Raw genomic sequence first — 18,935 nt, 5'->3', positions numbered from 1 at the left:
GCTTTTACAAGTGGGATAATGGTTCTGCGGGTACAAATGCCAATTCTATTGTCAATTGAAGGAGTAAGGTAGCATGTGCAACTGGGATGCAGAGATAGCAGCTATGAGCTCCCAGAGGTAGACATATATATGTAACAACTGAAAAATGCAACTACGATGGCAGTTCTGAATGTGCAATGAAGGCAAATTGAATGTGCGAGGTGAATGTGCCACTTGAATGCAGGGATAGTAGCAGTGAGGTTCCCAAGATAGGATATGGAGATATGATAGGATAAACAGTAGACAAACATAGTTCATGTCAATGTTACAGTTTATGTAACAAAGCCCTACCCCCTTTCAGCTAGCTATGAATTGTTCAGGTTATTACTCACTAGAAACTCCGGGTCATACTGATACCTACTGTACCTGTGTATGAGAGCTAAATTCAGGATTTTAACACAAGGCAATCTTAAGACTGTCTGTTTATAGATTGCTCAGGGTTACTGTAATAACCCTTGTATAACAGCATCATGTCCCCCTCTCCTGCCTGAGTAGACATTGGTCAGGGTTACTGTAATAACCCTTGTATACCTGCACCCAACCCCCCTCTCATGCCTAGGTACAGATTGATCAGTGTTACTGTAATAACCCTAGTATAACCGCACACAACCACCCTCTCCTGTCTAGGTACAGATGGATTAGTGTTACTGTAATAACCCTAGTATAACCGCACCAAACCCCCCTCTCCTGCCTAGGTACAGATTGCCAACAACCAGCAGACATACGTCAGGGTGGCCAACTGTCAGACGGTTCGTATGAAGGAGGAGAAAGAGGTGCTGGAGCACTTTGCTGGGGTCTTCACGATGATGAACCCCCTCACCTTCAAGGAGATCTTCCAGACAACGGTTCCTTACATGGTGGAGAGGATCTCCAAGAACTATGCCCTGCAGGTATCCATGCTCTCTGGAGTTCCATAAAAAATTGCTATATAGGAAAGGATGGGGTTACAGTTATACGCTTATTTTTATGCAACATTTCGGCTTTCCAGACCATTATTGAACACAGTCCTTAGCAAATAATTGGTCATAAAAAATTTTGTGGACTAATGTGCAAACCATCTCCTTGTTCCAGATTGTGGCTAACTCGTTCCTGGCTAACCTGTCAACCTCAGTCCTGTTTGCCACCATCCTAGTGGAGTACCTTCTGGAAAGACTGCCTGAGATGGGCTCAAATGTAGAGCTGTCTAACCTCTACCTCAAGCTATTTAAATTGGTCTTTGGCTCTGTTTCACTGTTTGCTGCTGAAAATGAACAGATGCTCAAGGTTAGGATGATTGATGTTTTGCTGAACCCCTTTTCATCATTTCTAAGCCACTTGTAACCCCTGCCCAAATTGAAAAGGGTTGTTCAGAAAATGATCCGGATTGAACTGAAATGTAGTCTACATTAGTAGACATTTAACCTTTCAAAGTCAAATCTCCACTTGTATGAAATGTATGAAATGTTTGAAACCCTTGAATCCTGTTATTGTTTCTTTCCCAGCCCCACCTCCATAAGATAGTGAACAGCTCCATGGAACTGGCACAGTCTGCAAAGGAACCCTACAACTACTTCCTGCTTCTCAGGGCTCTGTTCCGTTCAATTGGTGGAGGCAGTCATGACCTGCTCTATCAGGAGTTCCTGCCCCTCCTACCCAACCTGCTGCAGGGTAGGCTCCACTGGTCACACAACTGCCTTTCTGATATTCGTCCAAGTTTGTAGCTTGTCTTGTGTACGCCCTTATCTGAAGACAGACACCGGTGTGTAACGGTCCGCCAAACTCACAGCAGGGTGTGGATTTTGGTATTGGTTTGACATTTTTTCCCCTCCCAGCACGGAGGGTCAATGAATGCCATTCACTGTTCAGTATTGGCAGTGTTCCATAGCGGAAGATGGCGGTTAGAGCATCTGACCCGAAAACCACTCGGGGGCTGCAAAACCTTGTATTTATTTACATTTCTAATGTCCATCTGCCCATGATGGGCAGGATCCATCCTGCTGTCACTGTTTTCACCTTCACCTGGGCTCCCTCCTGAGGTATTTGCATATCCTGTTCAGTGGAAGGGACCTGCTTTGACGATGAGAGACCAGCTGATATATAAATAATTAGGATTCATATATTTATTTGGAAAAGACAACAGCAAAACAACTCCTTGGGGTCCACACAAAACTTAGAACATGGAATATTGCAAAACATTCAAAAGAAATAGAAAGAATCATTCTAAGGGTTGAGAATGGCAGTTTCGTAATATTTGAGCTGTGTTTGTGGCACACGTGTTGTCTTGGGGCTGCAGTGAAGTGATACCCATAACCATCTCTCCAGTTTGGCATGTCTGGCTTAAACTGCCTCATTCTGAGCGGCTGCTGCCTGTTTACTGAGATGGAGGCAAGCGAAAAGGTTGCAATGTTTTTTTCATGAAGTGCTTAAAGTCCCTATCTCAACCACTGGGCTCATATCCATGGCTGTAAACTGAAGACTGTAAAATGAAATCCATAAACATACCCATCTGTCTTTTTTTGTACTTTTCCACGGGTAGAATCGACTGCTTTCTTGCTCTCTCTCTCCAATGCAGAGGGGTGTTGGCACCGGCGTAAGTTATATTGCTAGAAGTTATACTAACGGTTGTCTGGAATGTTCCGGATATCAGGTTCGGAATACATGCCCGGTCACACCCCTGCACAGGTCAGATGGGTAAAGACACAGTGGGATGTCAACCACATGCCACACATTACATGACTTCAGTCCCCCCCCCCAGGCCTCAACATGCTCCAGAGTGGTCTCCACAAGCAGCACATGAAGGACCTGTTTGTGGAGCTGTGTTTGACGGTGCCTGTCAGGCTGAGCTCCCTCCTGCCCTACCTGCCAATGCTGATGGACCCGCTGGTGTCCGCCCTGAACGGCTCCCAGACGCTGGTCAGCCAGGGCCTCCGCACCCTGGAGCTCTGCGTGGACAACCTGCAGCCCGACTTCCTGTATGATCACATACAGCCTGTCAGAGCCGAGCTCATGCAGGTAAGGACTTGTGCCCGGAGTTAGACACATGCACATACAGATACATTAAATCAGAGAGACCCCCCCCCCCCCCCATCGTGTTTCTGCTGACCCCTCTTCCTGGTGCTCTCCAGGCTCTGTGGCGGACGCTGCGTAACCCGGCGGAGACCATCAGCCACGTGGCCTACCGGGTGCTGGGGAAGTTCGGCGGCAGCAACAGGAAGATGCTGAAGGAGTCCCAGCGGCTGCAGTATGTGGTCACTGAGGTCCAGGGTCCCAGCATCAAGGCCGAGTTCACTGACTGCAAGGCCTCCATACAGCTGCCCATGGAGAAGGTGAGGCCCCCGCTCAAACCCAGGGTCTCAGCACGGGGACACAAACGCTCTGAAGGATTTCTGTTTATTCAGCTCTGGCTTTTCTGTTTCAATGCAATCACAGGGCAGTTTTAAGCGGTCATGGCGAGAATTACTTTCTCATTTTCGGGGTTTAGCAGGCGCTCTTATCCAGAGCGACTTCACGTTTGTAATAGTACTTGTGTTGAAGAATGGGATATTTCCCGAAAGTAAGGAATCCTGGTCCTGATCAGGACACTGCTGAGATTTTTTACCGGGTGCCCGACTGCACATACGCTGGGAAATGTAGTTGCACGATAAATAATACTGAATAGGTTTTAAAGCCGACATAATACATTTTTCACAGCACATCTGCGCTCTTAAAATTACCTTGCAGGTTCCACTGCGAAATATTTAGGCTTCTACGCGTGGGGAAGGGATGCACTGTAGACCTGTGTGAGGAGACGTCCCGAGGTAATTAAAGACCTCGTCAGGCTGCCAGTTCCTGATCTCTTATCCAAGCCTGAATAATCTGTCTGTAGGAAGTGGCGTGACGACACCCTTGTTTACTCTCGGGAGACTCCGGCTCTATCTGCTGCTAATAAAAAGGCACGCGCCCGCACTGTCATTTCGGGAATTGAGTGGGTGCTTCAAAGATGGCAGCTAGAGATAGTGCCCCCCCCCCCCCCTCTTCTCTGGAAGTACTGGGCATTTGCATAATTTCTTACCCCGACATTTGTTTGAATGGTAATGAATGGAACACCGTTGCGTTCCATCTTTTTTTGCTTTTCTCGGTTCCCTCTCCTTTGCACTCCCTCAATCCCTTTATTTTCCAGCTCTTTCCTTCCCATCTCTCCCTCTTTGTCTCTGCCGGCCTTCTCTCCGTCTGTTTCTCCCTCCTCTTCCTCATCCTTTTGAAGTCTCTTCAAAGCCTCTTTGAGCCCTCTTTATCTAAAATGCTTTCTAATGTCTTTGTCTATGTGCTTTGTTGATGGGATGAGTTAATGTCACAGAAGCTGCATAGCCCCTGTGTGCTGACAGGGCTAGTTGAATTTAATGATGCGCTCTCCTCCTTTATCCCTCCTCTCCCAATAGACACACCAGCTTGCTCTCTCTCTCTCTCTCTCTTTCTCTATCTCTCCCTCGCTTGTTCTCTGAGTGGCGTTAATTAGTTCATTTTCTCCCTCTTTACGTCTCTGGCTGAGTTGGCTTGTCGGCTCATAATCGGCCTGTCGAAATGGCCTGTGCTCCGGCTGTCCTGACACAGTGTGTTGGGCTTCTCTCTCCGTGACAGGGTAGTCAGTGCCGGGCTCCGTCAGGACGTCCCCCTGCTGCCTCAGCGCAGAACAAGTGGAGTTCTTCTACGCAGATTCGGTGTAACTCCCAATGAATTCAAATTAACGGTCGACTTGGTCTGTTGTAACAGCTCTTTGATCCTCCATGGTCAGCGAATGGATTTCCTGTAGTGAAGGCCGTGTTTTGCTGTCTTGTTGGTGTGGATGTTTGAATTAAACCTTTCTTTCTCTCCTTGCCCCCCCCCCCCAGGCTATCGAGACCGCTCTGGACTGTCTGAAGAGTGCCAACACTGAGCCGTACTACAGACGACAGGCCTGGGAAGTCATCAAGTGCTTCCTGGTGGCGATGACCAGCCTGGACGACAACAAACACGCCCTGTACCAGCTACTGGCTCACCCAAAGTAATATACTATCTCTTCTAACGAGCCCCTGAAATCCACCCCATGCCTCGTCTTCCTGTCCTGCTTTCCCTCCCCTTAATATGTTGCTTCACATGTGAAGCCCCCCCGCACCCCCCGTGGTTGCAGCAGCTCATTAGTCTCAGAAATAGAGTGAGGATTGGGATGGTGTCCGGGGACAGGGCTTAATGACCGGGCTGCTTACACTCCTCTGAGATGTGTGTCAGTGAAGATGGTGAGGCCATCAGGCGTCCTGGTCTATGACGTCCTCTCTTCTCAGCGCTTGTCTTTCTCGCGCTTGCACTTCCGTTGTCTGTCCCTCTGTCCGTTTTTCTTGCCGGTCGGTCGTCGCGAAAAGACCTTTCGGTCAAAGCGTCCGAGGGCTCTCTTTTATATTGCCAAATGCCAAGAAGGGAGAATGGAGCTGCGTTGGAATGGCAGGGCTGTGAATGATTGTGAAGTGATCTGGCAGTCCTTCTTACCCTCTGCCTCCCGACTCCGCAACCCCACCCCCCCCCCCCACCCCAAAGCGAGTCCTTTAAATGGCGATAATGAAATGGGGCGATCCATCAGCGCCAGCCGTGGCATCTGGCATTATAAAACACGGGCTCAAGTATGGAGAAAACAGCCTTTCAATCATTTCAGCCTGTCCCCTTTTAGCCAGCCCCAATAACACAGGGACGCGTGTCCCTTCTGGGGGGGGGGGCCCAGAACCGCCGCGGAGACACGGGGACAAAGACGGATCCAGGCAGGCAGGCGGGCGTAGAGATCGTCTCTGTCGGCCACGGGCAGGGACAACAGATGATTGGCCCAGAGACATTTAGAAAATGTCTGTTATAACAGAAGGAAAACAAAGATGATGTGACAAACCCTCTAAATGATGAATTACCCTTCTAATACCCTGTGATGATAATGTTAATGTTCCAGTTCCTCTGCTTAATGAATGTCCTATGACGGCATGCTAATTGAGTGTGTTGCGTGTGTGTGTGTGTGTGTGTGTGTGTCCAGTTTCACAGAGAAGTGGATTCCCAACGTGATCATCTCTCACCGCTATAAGGCCCAGGACACACCGGCCCGCCGGACATTTGAACAGGCATTGACCGGGGCGTTCATGTCTGCCGTCATTAAGGACCTCCGTCCCAGCGCTCTTCCCTTCGTGGCAAGCCTCATCAGACACTACACCATGGTGGCTGTCGCCCAGCAGTGTGGTGAGAGAACAAGTCTCTCTTTCTTCTTGTCTTGTTGTGAGGGGCACTGAGGCGAACTACCTTCAGGCTGTGTTTAAACATGTCTACCCCGAGCTCTTCACGCCACTTCTGCTCCCTCGGCCGTCCAATCCCATCGAGATGGAACTTCCCGCTCAGTCAGTACAAGCTAATCTCTGTCCTGGAACAGACTTCCCCTTTAGCGCTAGGAGTTGCTGAGTCTCTGACTGTTTGCAGAAATCTTCAGAAACCCTACCTGTTCAAAGATAAAATGCCTCGATAGTTCCTACCACCACTGTGGCCTTTCATTTCCTAATACTTTAATTTCCTGTTATTTCGTCTTCTTTCACAGACTTTGCATCTAGCTACTTTATTGAGTATATTGTACTTACTATTCCTGGGCTGTGTGGCATTTCTATTTTATGTTACTCTGTATAAAGCATCTAATAAATGACTAAGATGTCAATGTAAAATGCTGTCCCCTCTTGCATTTCGGACCTGTCTTTTCCCTTCCAACTTTCTTTGCTCCTTTTGTCTCGCCCCAGGTCCGTTCTTACTGCAGTGCTACCAGCTGGGTAGCCAGCCCAATACGGCCATGTTCCACAGTGAGGAGAACGGTTCCAAGGGCATGGACCCACTGGTTCTGATTGACGCCATCGCCATCTGCATGGCGTATGAGGAGAAGGAGCTGTGTAAGATAGGAGAGGTGGCTCTGGCTGTTATCTTTGACGTAGCCTCCATCATCCTGGGTTCCAAGGAGAGGGTGAGCCTGAAAGTCTTATTGATTCTTTTTCAAATGGACGTGTTTTAAATAGACCATGAACTCGCCCTTACCCTAAGGTTCTTTATTTTGTCAGTAAAAACCAGTATTTCCTGTTAGCTCATTCTGTTATTTTCTGTTCCTTCACCGCCACCACCACCCCCCCCCCAGGCGTGCCAGCTGCCCCTGTTCTCCTACATCGTGGAGCGTCTGTGTGCGTGTTGCTATGAACAGGCCTGGTATGCCAAGCTAGGCGGCGTGGTGTCCATTAAGTTCCTGATGGAGAGACTCCCTCTGATCTGGGTCCTGCAGAACCAGCTGACCTTCCTGAAGGCTCTTCTGTTTGTCATGATGGACCTGACTGGAGAGGTGGGGATAATTTGTCCCAGACACTAGGCGTCTGCTTTATGTTGAGAACGATACTTTACCAAGTAGAAACCATGGCGTTAACGCGTTATTTAACTCCTACGGCGAGGCGGCCGCTGAGGCATGAGGTGATTTAGCAGCGGGGACTTTGGATCATTACCGGGTAATTATTCGTAGACATTTTGAGGTTATTATGGAAATTTTCCCCTCCAGGTATCCAATGGTGCCGTGGCCATGGCCAAGACCACCCTGGAGCAGCTCCTGGTGCGCTGCGCCACCCCGCTGAAGGATGAGGAGAAGACCGAGGAGCTGCTGGCGGCTCAGGACAAGTCCTTCCACATGGTCACCCATGACCTGGTTCGGGAGGTGACGTCCCCCAACGCCACAGTCAGGAAGCAGGCCATGCATTCTCTACAGGTGCTGGCCCAGGTCACGGGGAAGAGTGTCACAATCATCATGGAGCCTCACAAAGAGGTAAGGTTGGGCCGTCGGCGCCCCCTCCTAAAATGGAGAGATGAAGAGGGGAAAGACGGGTTGGTTTCAAACGTGATGAAGAATCAATAAGTGGCGTTAAGGATAGTTGTCTTGCCTCTTTTAAATAACGTTGTTTGTGAAACAACCCGATGTGGCAGTTGAGGGATCATAGGCCCCCTTCAACAATAGTAAAGCATTTTTGACTGATACATCCCCACACAGGTGTTACAGGACATGATCCACCTAAGAAGCACCTCCCCCTTATAACCTCTGTGCCCCCCCCCCCAGGTGTTACAGGACATGATCCACCTAAGAAGCACCTCCCCCTTATAACCTCTGTGCCCCCCCCCAGGTGTTACAGGACATGATCCACCTAAGAAGCACCTCCCCCTTATAACCTCTGTGCCCCCCCCCCAGGTGTTACAGGACATGATCCCACCTAAGAAGCACCTCCCCCTTATAACCTCTGTGCCCCCCCCCAGGTGTTACAGGACATGATCCACCTAAGAAGCACCTCCCCCTTATAACCTCTGTGCCCCCCCCCCAGGTGTTACAGGACATGATCCCACCTAAGAAGCACCTCCCCCTTATAACCTCTGTGCCCCCCCCCCCAGGTGTTACAGGACATGATCCCACCTAAGAAGCACCTCCTGCGCCACCAGCCAGCCAATGCCCAGATTGGCCTGATGGAGGGCAATACCTTCTGCACCACCCTCCAGCCGCGCCTCTTCACTATGGACCTCAGTGTCATGGAGCACAAGGTCTTCTACACGGAGGTGAGAGTTCATGGGGTCAGGTTTTATGGGTGTGGCCATGAGAACACACTTCAAGGGCTACTTTGTTGCATTGATTATTGATGTCCGTAGTAGACTCGATCCATAGTCATTGGTTTCTGATTCCGTCTCTGGACGTTTCCACAGCTGTTGAACCTTTGCGAGGCAGAGGACGCTGCTCTGATGAAGCTGCCCTGCTACAAGAGCCTGTCCTCCCTGGTGCCTCTGCGCATCGCTGCTCTCAGTGAGTACCTCAGGTTGTCTCGCTCTGTCCCTGAGCGAACCACGCCCTTCAACACGGCCTGCATGCTTGTACACAGGCAACATCGCCCAATCCCACACTTCTGTCTCTTAATGGAAATAAAACAGGAAAATGATGTGTGTGTGTGTGTGTGTGTGTGTGTGTGTGTGTAGATGCCTTGGCAGCATGCAACTATCTGCCTCAGTCCCGAGAGAAAATCATTGCTGCCCTGTTCAAAGCCCTCAACTCCACCAACTCTGAACTGCAGGAGGCAGGAGAGGCCTGCATGAGGAAGGTCAGTACACTGGGGGCCCATGTAGTCCTGGACCTGAACGTTTAATTGGTTGTGATACCAGAAGCCCGGTGGGGTGATGGATCCATTCAGCGCCGTGGAACGGGCCCATCCAGCACCACAGACCGCACAAGGTCTACCTCTCCGCTGGTGGGATAGGGCAAGCCAATGGAATTGCAAAATTTTAGATGCTATTTCTGTATTCTCAAGCAATGCTTCAGCAGTGATTGAAAGGATATGTTATTGGAGGTGTGTTTAAATATTTGATGTAGTGTGTAAAACAGCAGTTAAAAAAAAAAAATCCACATTACTTTGGGGTGTTTAGCTGAAACCACCGACGCAGAGACCAAGGGGCCTTATGTCTCCACCCTGCTCTCATCTGCCCCCGTCTCTCCCCACCCAACCTCCACCCGGCCTGTCCTACATCTACCTACCTCCCTCCTTTCCTGCCTCCTCATACCGTCTTCCCTGAGCTAATACTAATGAATGTTGCCAGAGAGTGGTCGATACAGGATGGAGTGTTTGTTCTGAACGAGAAGAGGAAAATGAATGTGGCTGCCATACATCATCTGTCTCTCTCATCGTGTGTCTGTGTCTCTCTCTCTCGTTCCTCTCTTTCTCTCTGTTTCTCTCTCGTTCATCCTCTCTTCCTCTCTCGTTCATCCTCTCTCTCTCTCTCGTTCATCCTCTCTCTCTCTCTCGTTCATCCTCTCTCTCTCTCTCGTTCATCCTCTCTCTCTCTCTCTCTCTCGTTCATCCTCTCCCTCTCGTTCCTCTCTCTCTCTCGTTCCTCCCTCTCGTTCCTCTCTCCCCCTCTCATTCCCCTCTCGCAAAGTGCGTATCTATTTGTCTCTGAGCGTCTCTCTGTGCGTCTAGTGCTGGCCTTTTTGTTGTGGCTGTCCTCTTACGCAGAAAAAAATAAACCATGAGTCATGGCTGCACAGGTGGCCTTAATAAATAAAGCCTGTTCTTAAGGCAGTGTGTTTGTCTTGGTTGTGTGGTCCAGTTTCTGGAAGGGGCCACCATCGAGGTGGACCAGATTCACACCCACATGCGTCCCCTGTTGATGATGCTTGGGGACTACCGGAGCCTGACCCTCAACGTGGTCAACCGCCTCACGTCAGTCACGCGCCTCTTCCCCAACTCCTTCAATGACAAGTTCTGTGACCAGATGATGGTAAGGAAGGCGACGCCGGCCGACTGTTACGGTTTAGATTTAATACATACTATGTCTCTTTCAATTCTTACTAAGTCCACCGCTCTCCTGTTCCCCTCCCCAACTCCTCCCCCTCTCAGCAACACCTGAGGAAGTGGATGGAGGTGGTTGTGATCACCCACAAGGGCGGCCAACGCAGTGATGTCAGTGTGAGTATGAACACTCAGGAGTCGGCCTACAGATGCAGGCAGGCAGGCAGGCAGCTCCTCGGCAGGCAGGCAGCTCCTCGGCAGGCAGGCAGCTCCTCGGCAGGCAGGCAGCTCCTCGGCAGGCAGGCAGGCAGGCAGGCAGCTCCTCGGCAGGCAGGCAGGCAGGCAGGCAGGCAGCTCCTCGGCAGGCAGGCAGGCAGCTCCTCGGCAGGCAGGCAGGCAGGCAGCTCCTCGGCAGGCAGGCAGGCAGGCAGCTCCTCGGCAGGCAGGCAGGCAGGCAGCTCCTCGGCAGGCAGGCAGCTCCTCGGCAGGCAGGCAGCTCCTCGGCAGGCAGCTCCTCGGCAGGCAGGCAGCTCCTCGGCAGGCAGGCAGGCAGGCAGGCAGGCAGGCAGCTCCTCGGCAGGCAGGCAGCTCCTCGGCAGGCAGGCAGCTCCTCGGCAGGCAGGCAGCTCCTCAGCAGGCAGCTCCTCAGCACGCACGCAGGCAGGTAGCTCCTCAGCGCGGCCCACTCCAGATGAGAAGCGAGTGGCCATATTACAATCAATGATTAATTAGGCGCCAGCCAGAGGACAGAGCCAGCAGCCCAGTCTGCCTCTCTGCTCGTTATCTCTTGGTCAGATAACCTTGTTAGGCCGGGGCAGGAGATCCCACTTTCCTCTGGCCTTTTACTTAATGTCATCTATATGGTGGCTGATGCTCTTCTTATGGGGCTCACGTCCTGTGCAAGTATTCATTGACTGTAGTGGCTTTACGTAGCTAGGTGGTGCTCCCCTCTCATTTTTTCTGATTTAGTATTGGTTGATGAACCTCCGCAGTTTCACTCCCTTCACCAGTTCTCTCTGAACCCAGCATTCTGTCAAAATGACCTAGCTGAAATCTCCTTTCTGAACCAGACCAATCAGAATCTAGCCGCTATATGTGGCATCAATGTGTTTTGTTTTGTAGGCTAATGTAGGATGTAGGCTACGTTCCCCTCGGTCTGATTTCTCCTCATATGCATTGCAGTAGGAGGAGCAGGGTTCAGTCTACTCAAGTTGTATTGTGGTAAAACACTTTGCATATTTGCCGTCCAGAAATGTGAGGCTGCGACCTAGGCTGCATCATGGTGATCAAATCGTGAATTAATAGAGAACCTTGAGGCGTATATGTTATGAAAGTGGAGTGGTATAACAAACCCATGTGCAGAACACCTCTTCACAGAAGCTTCTGGATTCACCGTGGCAGCAAATAAAGGCCTGAGTAACAGACCTCGGCCAGCCTGGTGGGGGGGGGGGGGGTGCTGCTGCTGTCTGCCCCTTGCAGAAAGAACATCCATTAAATCTTTCCCTCTCGGTTCTCCTCAAAGGTAGTGGTAATGAGATGTAAATTGGCCCTCTGTTTGCCAGCTTCTCCTCCTCTGTTGGGGGGAGCTGATGGCCGTTTCACAGCGAGGCCAGGGACACCAGGTCAACCAGCCAGGTGAATGAGGAGAGCCGAAACAGGGAGGCTGAGTGAGGGAGAAGGAGGGGGGAGGAAAGTTCAGGGGGCGATGAGGGAGTGAGGCGCTGAGGGACCGAGAGAGTCCAAACGAAGTCTGGGGCGAGGAGTCTACATTTTAATTTGTTTGTTTAACCAGTCTTGTGTTTTTCCCTTGTTCACTATGAAAAGGTCTGAGATCTCTAAGATCTTTGAAACTGTCTTTTTGCTTACACACATCCATTCCATGCCATCCCTCATACACCCCCCCCTTCCCCACACCCACAGACACACAACGCATATATACACACACATACACACACACACACACACACACACACACACTGTTTTGCTGACTATTTCCATTGTTTTCCATTCCATTCCGGCACAGCCTGCATTGGAGGGCGTTGAGGTGAGACTGGGTCCAGTGTTGGTGACTGGGCGTCACTGTGGTTAACCATGGTTGAACCGTTGTGGTGGTGGTGGTGGTGGATTGTACTGTCTGTATCCCTGTGTGCTGTGTGGTTGCTTGACCCTGACGTCGCCTAGTGATTCACCCCATGTTAAAACAACCCATTTTCTAGCCCCCATTTCATTTGAAAGGAAGTTAATAATAGGTATGTCATAGAAATCAATCATCATGTCAACAAGTTGATGATGGTGCTCTCAGCCCCTCTCCCATTTTCCCAAATAACCAGTGAGCACTCCCCTGCTACTGTGCAGGTGCCATTAGTTCTTCAACCCCGGAAACCGCTCTCCCCTAAAAAGCCCTGTGGCCTAGTTCCAAATCGGTTCCCTGGACACTGTTCCCTGGGAACTGGTGGAGATCTAACTACTCCTCAGATCTCCAGCTGTGTCTGAGGGTTATGGCGGACTAAGGGAAACATTTGGAATTGTCTACAAACGTACTGCTAATAAAATCTGTTTGTCCAAGGCTTGAGGGAAAATGTCTTCATACTGACTCTTATTTTCTCTCCACCTTCTCTCTCTCTCACGCACACACACTTTTTCTCTCACTCTGTCTTTCTCTCTCACTTTTTTTCTATCTGTCTCTCATACTCTTTCCCTCTCTCCCCCTCTTCAGGAAATGAAGATATGTTCTGCCATTATCAACCTCTTCCACCTGATCCCAGCAGCTCCCCAGACTCTGGTCAAACCTCTGCTGGAGGTTGTCATGAAGACTGAGAGGGCCATGCTCATAGAGGTACTAGCCACTTCTCTCCCCCTAAATGTTTTCTCTCTCTGATCACCGCCCCATCTCTCATCTGCACCCCCTTCTCCCTCCTCATCTCTTACCTCCTCTCATCTCCTTCCTCCCTGGGTTTTGTCCCCTGTTCCATTTCTTTCTTTCTTTCTGTGTATGTAATGACCTCTTCAGATGTTTGATCTCCCGTTTGTCACGGTTAACTGCCGGTCCCCTTTCCCCCTCCAGGCTGGCAGTCCATTTAGGGAGCCCCTGATCAAGTTCCTGACGCGTCACCCCTCCCAGACCGTGGAGCTGTTCATGATGGAGGCCACGCTTAACGACCCGCAGTGGAGTCGCATGTTTATGGTGAGATAAACCCCTTCCCGCCTCAGGCTCATTACTCACCACCATCTTTAACGCTGTCCAGGAGACCTTGTGTCACGCCACTTCTGGCCCTTAATGTTTTCTTCGCTGTTAGTATTTTGCTCAAGGTGTGCTCGTTCAGACATTTTGCTCTATGGACTCCAGGTAAAAAGATGTTTCCCATAATTCCCTCTCCACTGTTGTGCTGCAGAGTTTTCTGAAGCATAAAGAAGCCAAGCCCCTCAGGGACATGCTGGCCTCCAACCCTAGCCGTTTTGCCCCCCTGCTCGTCCCTGCTGGCACTGCGGCCACCGCCAGGCCAGGCTCCCCCTCCACCAACACTGCCAGGCTGGACCTGCAGTTCCAGGCCATCAAGGTGAGGACACTAATGGCGAACGTGTTTACATAGCTGTCTGACTTGGGACACAAGTTCGTTGACCTTGAATAATCCTACTTTAACTAATCCTTAATCTTACCTTAATTTAACAATCACACCTAAACTTAACCCTAATGTCTAAATGTGACCCCATTATATATTTTTTTCCTCTGAACCTAGCACTCTTTCAAATTGGGGACAAGAAATGATTCCCTATTAGTCTGTTTTTCAGATTTAACCTTTTTTGTTCCTGTTATATAGTTAAGTCAGAAATGCACACATCTTCCTTAAAATTATTGCTTTAATTTGTTTTGCACAATTTCTTTCTGCTGAAAAGAATAGCTGAAGTGCAAGCAGCCGTGCAATGTCATTTGACAAATTAGGTCTCAAATGCTTGTTTTGTTATTCTGCTCAAGGCCTACAGAATATTTGGTTGTAAGCAAAACTCAATTATTTACTGTTGTTTCTGCCACAATGACCATTATATTAAAAAAGGGCTCCCACTCAATAGGTCAACAAAAATAAGAAAGAAAATTCTGAAAACCTCAGTGTTCCCTGACTAATAACAGTGATTTCATTAGTAACACCAAACCTCTATAGACAAAATAGTACTTCTACAACAGAAATTGCAGGCCACAAAATGTTGCTGACTTGTGCAGCAATAAGCTTAGTTTTTATCTCTCTGATCCCCTTTGTTTGGATTTGGTCCAACCGGCTCAATATTGGATCAGGTATTGATTTTTAGTGTTGTTGCCATTACCAGAGTATTAAGCAGGTTCAATCGGGCACAGGTTTAATCATTAGGAGACCTTTAGCCTGCATGTCCACCTTTACATTTTGCTGTCCTGAAATTAACACTTGATTTCTTCACTGAAGATCTACACAACCTAGTCCACATTTCCAAGTGCATTTTATAGACGTTTCTCTTGATCCATAAGTCACCCCAACCATGACTTGATACTTGGTGGAGGCACCATAGTATGGGAGGCGTGTATACCTCTGAGACAGTGCTGTCAGGCATTGCTTACACCTTTCTGTTCCTTTGTTTTGCCCTCCGACCCCTGGGTGTGCTAACTCTGAACTCTGAACTCCTCAGATTATCAGTATCATAGTGAAGAATGAGGAGGGCTGGCTTGCGGGTCAACACTCTCTGGTCAGCCAGCTCAGACGTGTCTGGGTCAGCGAGGCCTTCCAGGAACGGCACCGCAAAGACAACATGGCCGCCATCAACTGGAAGGAACCCAAGTTACTGGCCTACTGTCTGCTCAGCTACTGCAAGTACGTAACACAGACTTAGACAAAGTTTGAAACCTCAAGCTTTTATCTGAATCTCACAATGTGTATGTTTATGGTTTGCTAAAAGATTGGGAAAGGGTTTTTCCGTTTCTGTAATCGCTGAACTCTGTGCCCCCTGCCACTCCAGGCGTAACTTCAATGAGATAGAGCTGCTGTTCCAGCTGCTCAGGGCTTTTACGGGTCGGTTCTTATGCAACATGACTTTCCTGAAGGACTATATGGAGGAGGAGATCCCAAGGACCTACAGCATCGCCCACAAACGAGCCCTCTTCTTCCGCTTTGTGGAGTTCAACGACCCACACTTCAACGATGAGCTCAAAGCCAAGGTAACCGCCCCCAGCCTCCTCTGCTTACGTGACGTCTGCAAAAAACAGGAAGTATCTGACCTCTGAGGCGGAGTACCCGCTTGGTAGTTGTTTGCCTTGGTTTGAGACTGGCCTTTGATCAGGAGGCCACACGCGGTTGGCCTGTTAGCATGTCTGAGACAAAATACAAGAACTACAAGGAAGCACCGATACCCGAGTCTGTTCACGCCACTCATAACGGTGGGATAGAGCAGCGCCCAACCAGATGTCTGGATGCTTTCTCTACGACCCCACGCCACTCATAACGGTGGGATAGAGCAGCGCCCAACCAGATGTCTGGGTGTATGGGAACGCTGCATCTTCTCAAATGCATTCGGGGACACAAATACATGTGGTGAAAGAACATAATAAAGGGCACAGAGAAAAATTCATTCAAAGTCAATATTCTCCGCGAACTCATAACAGCGAGAGTGTACCTTGCTGATCTTCAGTGTTTTAATTTCAGTTGAGCAGGCCCCTGTTTTCCCCTGATTAATTCCACATTCTGCTGCTCATATAGATATTTTTGTCTTAATTGTTCTCCTCTAGCGAGGAGCAGATGGTGTGGTGTGTGTGGTGCGTGTGTACTCCAGTGACTATGCGTGTATTTTGTGTGTGTGCGCGTGTGTACCTCCGCTGACATTTTAAATAATTGACTTAAGCTTTTTTTTTTCTTTCTCTCTTTTCTGGAAGTCAGCCTCTGTAGGGAGAAGGCCTGTTGTGTGCAATAACACTTGGCAGATGAAGTCTGTGTGAATATTTCACTTTAATTGAGAGAGCAGCCAGGACCTCCACATTCGTAGGGTGATTCTCAAATGACACACTATTTTTCCTTTGGAGCACTACTTTTGACTGGAACCTATAGGCCTCTCATAAATGGTAGTGCCCCAGATGGTAAACTGTTTAGGGTACTGGTTGGCATGCCGACACCGTTTTTCTGTAGACACGCAGCGTTAAAAAGAATCCTGACCGGTGGGATGGAAATAGGAACTCTTGGTGAAATTGCATTAATGTCAGCCAATAACTTTTACATTGGACATGGTGGGATTTCTTTGGTCAGTACATTACTTATGCCAGAAATGGCTGAGAAAATCTCTGATTGTGCAAATATATTACTATAATTGCCATCCAATCAAAGTAAAACAGTTTTTACACAATTATACTGTATGTTCTGGGCCATTCATCAGTTCTCAAAACAAAAACTAAATTAACATGAGAAATTAGCGGTGAAATAATTTGGATGCAAAATCAAGTTTGAGGAACATATTCAGGAAAGTTTAGGGTTACTTTACTACTCCTGAGAACATGAGGATAAAGAGAAACTATTTAGGATATTTATAATCTGCATATGGGGTTATTTTACGATCCACCTAAAATGTATTTGCGTTTTTGTTAAACCTCTCATTATTGCGATAAAATTCATGGCGGGCCTGCATCTTGTATGATCAGTAATAGCTCATACTCTGAACTAGCAACGGGTTATTCTTTATCATCGTGCATATTAATTATGGCCATTCAATTACTATCTATGAAAAATAGATGTAACCAATATTAAATCAAGAAAACAAGCGTTTTCTCAAATGTCAACCTTAAGTTGTATATTTGACAACCAGGACAACTAATCGTGCTTTTCCAGCAACCCAACTGTGATGAAAGCTCAATATTAGGGATTGTGGCTCTAAAAGATCCTCCTCAATTTGCCATGTGGGATCCCAAAAACACGGAAGATGAAACAGTTGATGGGTTCGCTGTGCGCATTCCAGACTAACTGACCGGCTTTGCAACTCTGAGGATAGGGAAACCATGGCGAGTCAGTAATCTAGCTCTGTTCCAGTTTACTTACACACAGGCAACTAACAAGTATGTCTGGAAAAGTTTGCAGTGTGCAACCAAAAAATGGATCTCCGCTTTCCTGCAACACTGGATGTGTTAATAAAAACACAACCTGAATCGGTGCCACCTGTCAAAAACGGGCACGGTGCAAAGTTGTTAACATAAATCAAAGTGTGCCAGTTTATTTGAAAGCCTTAAGGTGTAACAGTTAGGTCATATTTAATTCAAGTCAGTTGTGGTGCTGACCTTTGATGTACATGTATTACCACATTGGGTCTATGGTCCCATGTATAAGTGCCTTCTATAATTTGGGCAATGAAGCATTTTTTCTTTTGTCTCAATACCTCAGAATGTTTGTTTTAAAATCAAATAACTATATTCTCGTCTTATTTCAGAGTGTTGGTGTGTGTATTGGTTTTAGTCACGGTATATCTTCTCAGGTGATATTGAGTCAGGCCAGATAGTGTGTATGGTAGTGTGTTATAGGGTCAAAGATGTTTCTGCACCCTGCCTGATTTATTCTACTGCTGCCATCAGCAGTTGCGCCATCATTGAAGAGGTTTGAGCTGGATTCCTGTCGCAGACACATGCCCAACCCATAATACTATATCCTCTGTGTTTCACAGATTAGGTGGTAATGTGTGGCCTTTGGGCAGTTTCTTCTTGCCAACACACTGGTACTTGTTAATCTGTGTTAGCTTGCCCCAGTACCTTTCTCTCAAACTCTGCAGGCTGTTACAGGTTCTTTTTAGTTGGCGGTTATTTGCCCCTCCCGTTAAGCTAATTTGTCTTTTGTGCCTTGCTTGGTTGACTGTGTAGTTCTGGTGGTGAAGTGTTGTGTGGATGTAAAAAGATGAACACAAAACTCCCTACCTGGGAGGTTTAAACTTTCCCCAGCCAATAACCACAATAAAACCTCCATGCTCCTGATCTGCCACAAGCCAGAGCACGACACAGCTGGGTGTCTGTTTTGTGCAGCCCTTGTCTGAACTCCAGGCACTGCCCGTATACAGCAACCAGGATTTGAACACATGGTGTCAATGATTGTGACGTTTTTCTGTCTTTTTGACATTTCAAAACATATTGCCAAAAGCACGTTGGTAATAACCAGTTATTCAATTTAGGAGAATTATCGAATTAAAATCAGTATAAACGTGGGAATCATAATAGTATAACTGCATAGACAAGATGACAACAACTACTATTACTACAACAACCCAGTGGGTTAACAACAGCAGGCAGTTTTATAGTGTCTCACTGTCCCTCATCATGTGACTGTGACATGCTGCTTTATAGTGTCCCTCATCATTTGACAGGCTGTTTTATAGTGTCTCACTGTCCCTCATGTGACAGGCTGCTTTATAGTGTCTCACTGTCCCTCATGTGACAGGCTGCTTTATAGTGTCTCACTGTCCCTCATCATTTGACAGGCTGTTTTATAGTGTCTCACTGTCCCTCATGTGACAGGCTGCTTTATAGTGTCTCACTGTCCCTCATGTGACAGGCTGCTTTATAGTGTCTCACTGTCCCTCATGTGACAGGCTGCTTTATAGTGTCTCACTGTCCCTCAT

General features: G+C 48.3%; 1 protein-coding gene across 5 annotated transcripts in view; it reads left to right on the top strand.

Moving 5' to 3' along the window:
* trrap (transformation/transcription domain-associated protein) overlaps positions 1-18,935 on the top strand; it is an 87,592-nt gene that overhangs the window by 6,436 nt on the left and 62,221 nt on the right. For 3 of the 5 annotated variants that reach the window (XM_034292177.1, XM_034292174.1, XM_034292175.1), the window contains exons 16-36: positions 735-929; positions 1,111-1,302; positions 1,521-1,686; positions 2,774-3,030; positions 3,144-3,344; positions 4,887-5,038; positions 6,044-6,243; positions 6,786-7,003; positions 7,172-7,369; positions 7,580-7,840; positions 8,455-8,616; positions 8,761-8,857; positions 9,028-9,149; positions 10,153-10,323; positions 10,443-10,511; positions 12,358-12,378; positions 13,051-13,170; positions 13,399-13,518; positions 13,727-13,891; positions 14,988-15,169; positions 15,315-15,513. In XM_034292177.1, coding sequence (XP_034148068.1) covers positions 735-929; positions 1,111-1,302; positions 1,521-1,686; positions 2,774-3,030; positions 3,144-3,344; positions 4,887-5,038; positions 6,044-6,243; positions 6,786-7,003; positions 7,172-7,369; positions 7,580-7,840; positions 8,455-8,616; positions 8,761-8,857; positions 9,028-9,149; positions 10,153-10,323; positions 10,443-10,511; positions 12,358-12,378; positions 13,051-13,170; positions 13,399-13,518; positions 13,727-13,891; positions 14,988-15,169; positions 15,315-15,513 — 3,468 coding nt within the window. The remainder of the gene's footprint in view (positions 1-734; positions 930-1,110; positions 1,303-1,520; positions 1,687-2,773; positions 3,031-3,143; positions 3,345-4,886; positions 5,039-6,043; positions 6,244-6,785; positions 7,004-7,171; positions 7,370-7,579; positions 7,841-8,454; positions 8,617-8,760; positions 8,858-9,027; positions 9,150-10,152; positions 10,324-10,442; positions 10,512-12,357; positions 12,379-13,050; positions 13,171-13,398; positions 13,519-13,726; positions 13,892-14,987; positions 15,170-15,314; positions 15,514-18,935) is intronic. The other 2 variants (XM_034292178.1, XM_034292176.1) reach the window with 1 other exon arrangement.

Source organism: Esox lucius, chromosome 5 (genome assembly GCF_011004845.1).
Source record: "Esox lucius isolate fEsoLuc1 chromosome 5, fEsoLuc1.pri, whole genome shotgun sequence".
NCBI lineage: Eukaryota > Metazoa > Chordata > Actinopteri > Esociformes > Esocidae > Esox > Esox lucius.
This window is presented reverse-complemented; position numbering and strand designations above follow the sequence as displayed.